This window comes from Myotis davidii, unplaced genomic scaffold, assembly GCF_000327345.1.
Source record: "Myotis davidii unplaced genomic scaffold, ASM32734v1 scaffold72, whole genome shotgun sequence".
NCBI classification, from domain to species: Eukaryota; Metazoa; Chordata; class Mammalia; order Chiroptera; family Vespertilionidae; genus Myotis; species Myotis davidii.
Genome location: NW_006284618.1, coordinates 4998300 through 5004730, shown reverse-complemented (window position 1 = coordinate 5004730; position 6431 = coordinate 4998300). Strand labels below are relative to the sequence as shown.

Below are 6431 nucleotides of genomic sequence, written 5' to 3'. Positions count from 1 at the left end.
GACGGTGAGCTGACCCGCCGTCAGCAGCTGTGCGGGGTCAGCAGACAGCAAGCGCCCGATGAAGGCTGATCTCCATTCTCTTGTACTTGCCTACGGCATGTTCGTCAGGCATCTCTGGTTAAAATGACTGGTTTCTGTCTACAGGGTGTTTGGCTTGTGTAACTGGGGTGTCAAGGAGAGAAATTACTTTCCAGCATGGTTGGATCCCAGCGTCTGGCCACATCATCATCAGTCTCAGGTGCGTCCCCTTCTCCCTCCTTCCCTCCCTCCCTCCCCCTCCCTTTTCATCTCTGGGCTCTAGGGGGAGTGGGAAGGGATGTAGGACTGAACTGAGTCTTAACCTTCCAAACGATCCTCCTCTTTCTAGTGCCACCTGCTTCACATCCGAATATAACTGATTCCGAGAACGCCTGCTGTGGGCCCGTCACTAAATCACCACGTCACCAGGCACCTTTCTCAGACCTCCTCAGTCGACTGCTCATCACGCAACGGGATGTGGTGGTGCCATCTTCCCCGCGTGCCCTTTCGTTCTGATGTGTGTACTGCGTCTGGGTTCAGGGGGAGCCCCGTCGTCAATGCGGGCATTCCAGCCCTCTGTCTCTTAGAGGCTCCGTATCTCCCTGCCACCGTGTCATCTCACACCGTGTCCCCAGCAGGACTGTGACCACAGGGCTGGATCCCATGCCCTGTTCCCCGTTGGCACTCATCCTGTGGCCTGGGTCCCTGGAGAGCCTGGGTCACCTGTGGTTGGCGACCTGTGCCTGGGTGATTGACAGCTACATCCTCCCGGGAGGCAGTTCCCAGAGAGAGGGAGGGCGGGCCGACCAGGAGGCAGCAAACCTCAGACCTCGGCAGCTCTGGCCCCCAGACACTCCTCTTGAGGAGGCAAGGATTTTCCTTGGTTGCTTTGGATTCAAAAATGCCGGCTCCCTCCCCCGGGCCCGGGAGCACCAGGGATCCGAGCAGAGCATGCCCTTGACGCCTCCCTCCACCATGAGCCTCAGCAACCCGTCCACACGCAGCCTCCGGCATCAGTGTGCTCATGTGAGCGCCCCTGGCAGTGCAGTTCCACAGAGACACCGCCAGAGCGGCCACGGCCTGGAGGAAAGGGGGCAGGACTCTGGGCCATGGAGGATGTTCGTGGAGAGGGGTAGAGACAGCGCCCTTCCTTCACATGAGTGACTGACAGCGAAGCAGGGGCGACATCTGTTTCCCGGCTTTAGCCTCCGAGTCCTAAGGAAGGAGACCTGCCCGGCCGACATGGATCAGTGGTTAGCACTGACCTGTGAACCAGGAGGTCAGGGTTCGATTCCCGGTCCAGGCACCTGCCCAGGTTTTGGGCTGGATCCCCAGTGTGGGGCGTGCAGGAGGCAGCCGATCAGTGATTCTCTCATCATGGATGTTTCTCTCTCCCTCTCCCTTCCTCTCTGAAATCAATAAAAATATATTTTTTTAAAAAGAAGAAGGAAATCTGTTGGAGAAAATACACCGCAGCGCGGGAGCTGTGTGCGCTCTCTGTCTTGCCAAGGCTCCCTCTGCGTTAGTCTCTGCCTGGGCCGCTCATGCGGTCATGTCCCCCTCGGGCGTGTTGGTACTCAGAGGGGAGCGGGCTTCCGGGTCCTTGGAGACCGCGATGCCGCCCAGAAGGCGCTGCTGCTGGGGGACCGTCGCTAACAGCGCCCTTTAAAGGGAGTCAACCGCTGGCAGCTTCATGCCAACGCCGGTGCGGACTGTCCTTTTCGAACTTGACAAGAACAAAAGGCCACGGCCGGACCAATTAGTCACGGAGGATGGGACGTGATGGCATTTCTACTCCTGAACTTTCCCGCTATAAAAGGGCCACCGCGGAGACGCGGAGACGCGACAGCGGGTGCGAGGGGCTCGCCAGGGAAGCCTCCGGCCGCAGAGATTCGGAGCGTCCGAGATGATCAGGTGAAAGACAGCATTTTCCCCCCAAAATTCTGACTGTGTGCATGCTGTTTAGAGATGCTTTGCGAAGGTAATGCTGGCCTGAGAGATACTGATCCCAGGTGTTTTTTTCTACTTTGCAGCTCATTAAAATTCAACCTTGTCCTCGTCCTGTCCGTCTCTGCGATGCCCGTGTTTTGGTGCTACCCCGCCCCATCGCCGAAGGTGAGTGTTCCGCCTCCATTTTTGAGAACTGAGTGGATGAGAGGGCTGCACAATGCCAGTTCAAACTAATTGCCAGGGAGATGTGACAGGAAAGTAATTTTCTTATTGTTAGAGCTTCTAAAGACAAAAATATGTAAGTAAAGTTACGAAATTAGTAAAAATAAGCATATATGTGACAATAGGCAATACCGGAATATCATACAGTGTGCTTGGAATTATTTAGAAGTTGGCCACTGGATAGGACAGTATTTATTTCACTGTAAAATGTAAATTGCTTTGCCCATGAGAATTTACTCATTCCACAGCATCCACACATAATCAAAGTGAACATGTGATCATTGAAATAATGTACAGATGATGTATTATAGAAGTGCGCACCTGAAGCCTGTAGCATTTTATTAACCAATGTCACCCCAATAGATTCAACTTTAAAAAACAAAACAAAAAAACCCAGAAAAAATACAATGGTTCATTTTTCAAAAACAGTGAATTTCCTAATTTTGCGATAATGGTTAACTTGTTCCGGTGTAGAATGTAGATAAAATGTCAGATCTCAGCCAAATATCACATAAAATATTAATTCCTGTATTTATTCAAGAATATCGACTGAGCTCCTAATTGTAGTCATCCAACTGCTCAGGACATCAGAAGCCGCAGGGCGTTCTTGGAATTTTTATACCATCTCCCCATGAGACCTTTGTTGTTTTATGTCAGTTCTTTATTTGCAATTGTAAAATAGTTTTTGTCCCCTCGTGTTTAGTGCTTTAACTTTGCTTCACTAAACCTCCCCTGGCACCCTGGGGTTACTAAAGTCAATGCAATTATGAAACCTTTAGATGCCACATAAGTGGCCAATAACAAATACATGTCCAGTCGTCATGTATATCACTGGAGTTCTCACTAATCTTTGTGTTTGTGTTCATTACTCTAGCTCCCTTTTTCCTGTTGTGTTGCCTGCATTCCGCCCAATGTAGTCATTGATTCTGTCAGGCCCCACCCGATCAAGTCGCTGAGTCCCCCGGCCATAACTTGGTGTATTTCCTCACGGGTCTTCCTAACGACTTTCTGTCCTCCCCCCGAAGGTGCGGTCGGACACTCCGGTTGAGTGAGAGGCACTGTGTGCAGTTTTCCTTTTTAATGAAGCGCGCACGTCCCTCTCACGCGCTGGCGAGCGCTCCCTGTCCCGCTCTGCCCTCCGCGTGTCCGCCTCTGCTTCTCCGTGACCTCCCTTCTCATTATAAACCCATCGTGTAGCCACGGCGCGAGTTGGCGGCTCAGGTGACTGTGCTGCAGACGGCGGCTCGGGCGTTTGGAATTTCTGCGGGAACGTCCCCAAGTCCGCCCTTGGGGGGCCTGTACCATAAGGGCCGCTGATGAGTCTGCTTGGCATACTCCCTCGGGCCCGGAGGGCACCGGCTCCTGTTAGGGAGGCTTTCGGGGTCTCATGACCAGATCCGATGCGTCTCTTTCCCAACGTGAAGGGGGCGTCGGGGGTGTTTCTGGGAAGAGCAGTCGCACCCCTTTCCTGAAGTGACCCTGGCCCGGCCTTGTGGGGTCAGACAGTGGGTGGCGTTCGGGTCCAGCTGAGATTTCCTCGCTAAGGGGAGACACACAGTGCAGTCAGAGGGCAGCTGTGGATTGGTTTTCCCGAGCTCAGTGTTTCTGACGCTGACTATTCCCAGATCAAAGGAAAACAAAAAACAAAAAAAGCCCATCTTTCCCCAGGAGCCGGTAGACGTGGTTTTCCTGGGAGCTCCGACTGGGGAGCCTTCATCTTCCCCGAACCCCTTCAACCCCCACCCCCCTACCCCCAGTCATGGGCAGAGGGCCGGGAGCTTCTATGCCTCTGGCCCCATTTCACCTTCCAAAGTCCCCCAAACCCCAGGAAAGGACAGTGTGTGGTCAGTACTCTGTAGTTTGTTTCATTTGTAATAAAAACGCGCACTCCCCTTCCCCCTTGTCCGTCGTCGAGCTGAAAGCCGTGGGCTTGGAGTCAGATGCCCCGACTCCAGTCCCTCTCCACCTCTGAGCATGTGACCTCCTCACCCCAGAGCGGGTACCACTGAGGTGGCGGCCGCTCACAGCGCCTGCGGAGGGGCTGACCGGAGAGAGCGCACCAGAGCGCAGCACCAGGCCAGGCACACGCCCCCCGTTAGTGAAAAGGTGTCGTTTTGTGCTTTGCCGTGTTGTGCTTCCTCTGAGGCCACAGAGGAGAGGACACAGGACAAGGGTTGAAAGTTCTCACCCGATTCTGGATCACGCCCGCCCCGTGTCCTGGGTCACGCCCGCCTCGGGGACGTGCCAGCCCCGTGTCCTGGGACACGCCCTTTGCTCTTGAATGTGGCTTCTTTCCCCACAAGGCAGGGACTGAACCACAGCATCGCGATGGCAACGTGAGCTCTGAGACTCAGACTTCTTTCTTCTCCACCAAGCGCCCCCTTCACTGACCCATACCGAAGGCCAGAGGCAGAGGCGCCTCCGTGTAGGCAGGGCGACGCCTCAGGGGGAGCCCGGGCCAGTGGCCGGGACCCGCCCGAAGGGAAGCCGCCCAACTGGAAGCTGGAGTGGGGTTGTCAGGGATCGCTTCTCTCGGTGAAATTTAAAAAGCGTTTCCCGGGCTCATTAGTGCCACTCAAAAGCTTCCCCATAAAGTGATCGTGACAAGGTGCCCCCGCCGGTGTGTGACGCCGATGCCGGAGAGCCACGCGACCTGCGGGGTGTGACATCCCACAGGAGGGCAGGCGGCTGCAATAGGACGCTGAGTCTAGAGAACCTCTACGTCCTATTTAACAGCAGTCTCCCCGACAGGGGCTGGGTCTCTTGGACTCATGGCCGTGAGATCCTGACAATGGTTACTGTGGAAATACACGTGTAACTCTCCCCTCCCCCGTCTGCCCCCAGGTGTCCGGGACCCCTGACTACGCCCTCCTGCTGCTGGGCTGCTGCCGGGCCCGGGCGGGGCCGGGCGAGGGACTGGACGTCCGGAAGCCGCTGTTGGAGGAGGCGTTGGCGAAAAGGTCCTTCCGCAACGGCGTGGGCACGGGGCTGAAAAAAACTCCCTTCCCAAGAGCAAAGTCATGAAGGCGTGTGCAAAGGACGCTGGGATCGCACCTCCAGCGCCGTAGAGCGTGACTCATGTGCGAGAATCAGTCACACCTTCACCCCTGCGTGTCGGTCTGCTCTCTGAGCCCCTTTCCCCTCCTCCCTGGTCTAGAGTAAATGATGAGTCTTTTTACCCCAATGGCAGTGCTATGACTCCTTCCCTGCCCGGGATCCTGTGCTCGCATGATCCGGAATCACTTTCTTTTCAATGCTGTTTCTGGAACGGCTTAGCGAGGCCCGTGCTTCTGGGATGCGCTGTCTCCCTTTCTAAGAGCCTGGTGACATTCACCAAAGTGTGCCGCCGCGGCCCCCCGTATTTCTCCCCATCGAGGCCAGAAGCGGCATTGCCCTGCTGATGGAACCCTGGCCGCCTGCCTAGCAAACATACTCAGACACGGATCCATGTTTTGTCTTGGAAATTTGTCACCGTTTCAAAATCTTAAAACAGAAATCCTGCCAGTAAAGTCATGAGTGCCCAGTGGTGGGTGGGTTGGAACTGGATCTTTGGGGAGCCAGTTCCCCAAACTTTGCTGATCGGCCCCATCCACACCCGCCCCCAGGAAAGCTGACACCCTCCCATAGCAACCCCTGACCCCCTTTCTAAAACACTGCTGCTGCCTTGCGGAGGTGTTATTTCAGAACATAACATTAATAAACGTGCCCACGCATGTTCGGCTCTGCGACACGCGAGCGCATCCTAACTAAGGAGCCGCTGCCTTTCCTCGTCACTGTGCGCGTCTGGACACTCACCCGTTTCCCAGACTGTGTTCTGTCAGGGTCCGCCGCTCCGGGAGCACCTTCCCTGTCGCCCACTAAGCCCGTGGTGTGCCCCTCCCCCAATGCCTGCTTCCTCCAGATCTGCCAGGGGGGTCATCCAGCCAGTGGCCCCGGGATCCTGTGGAACATAATTGTGAACGTGACATCCCGTCACCCTTGTCCTATCCCCCTAGGGAAGGGGTTTACCATGGGAGGTGGGGGTCACAGTGGCCCCTTTAGAGTCTGCCCGTCACAGGACGGGTGGGGAGTACCTGGCTGTGAGAGGCCACCACCTGTCTCCATCCTGGAGCCGAGGACGGAGCAGGAACGGCACCCGGGAGCCGCACCCCACAGGGCGGTGCTGGTGGGGAGAGTCTGCGAGGGGCCTCACCAGCAGGGTCACGCGCATCAGGCCAGCTCTCCTCCCCTCCTGTGGCCGG

General features: G+C 55.9%; 1 protein-coding gene across 1 annotated transcript; it reads left to right on the top strand.

The window, feature by feature from the left end:
* The first annotated feature begins 1790 nt into the window (after window positions 1-1790).
* On the top strand, window positions 1791-5329 carry NPS (neuropeptide S). Its single transcript, XM_015572575.1, has 3 exons — window positions 1791-1870; window positions 2052-2133; window positions 5035-5329. The coding sequence occupies exons 1-3, from the start codon at window positions 1791-1793 to the stop codon at window positions 5212-5214; spliced, it is 342 nt and encodes a 113-aa protein (XP_015428061.1). The 3' UTR covers window positions 5215-5329.
* The last annotated feature ends 1102 nt before the right edge of the window (window positions 5330-6431 follow it).

What these genes read in the sequence shown, in the direction of transcription:
- NPS (XM_015572575.1), top strand. Translation starts at nt 1,791, where the DNA reads ATGGGACGTGATGGCATTTCTACTCCTGAACTTTCCCGCTATAAAAGG. An exon ending in ACGCGGAGACGCGACAGCGG is followed by an intron (nt 1,871 to 2,051) that starts GTGCGAGGGGCT and finishes TCTACTTTGCAG; the next exon opens with CTCATTAAAATTCAACCTTG. An exon ending in ACCCCGCCCCATCGCCGAAG is followed by an intron (nt 2,134 to 5,034) that starts GTGAGTGTTCCG and finishes GTCTGCCCCCAG; the next exon opens with GTGTCCGGGACCCCTGACTA.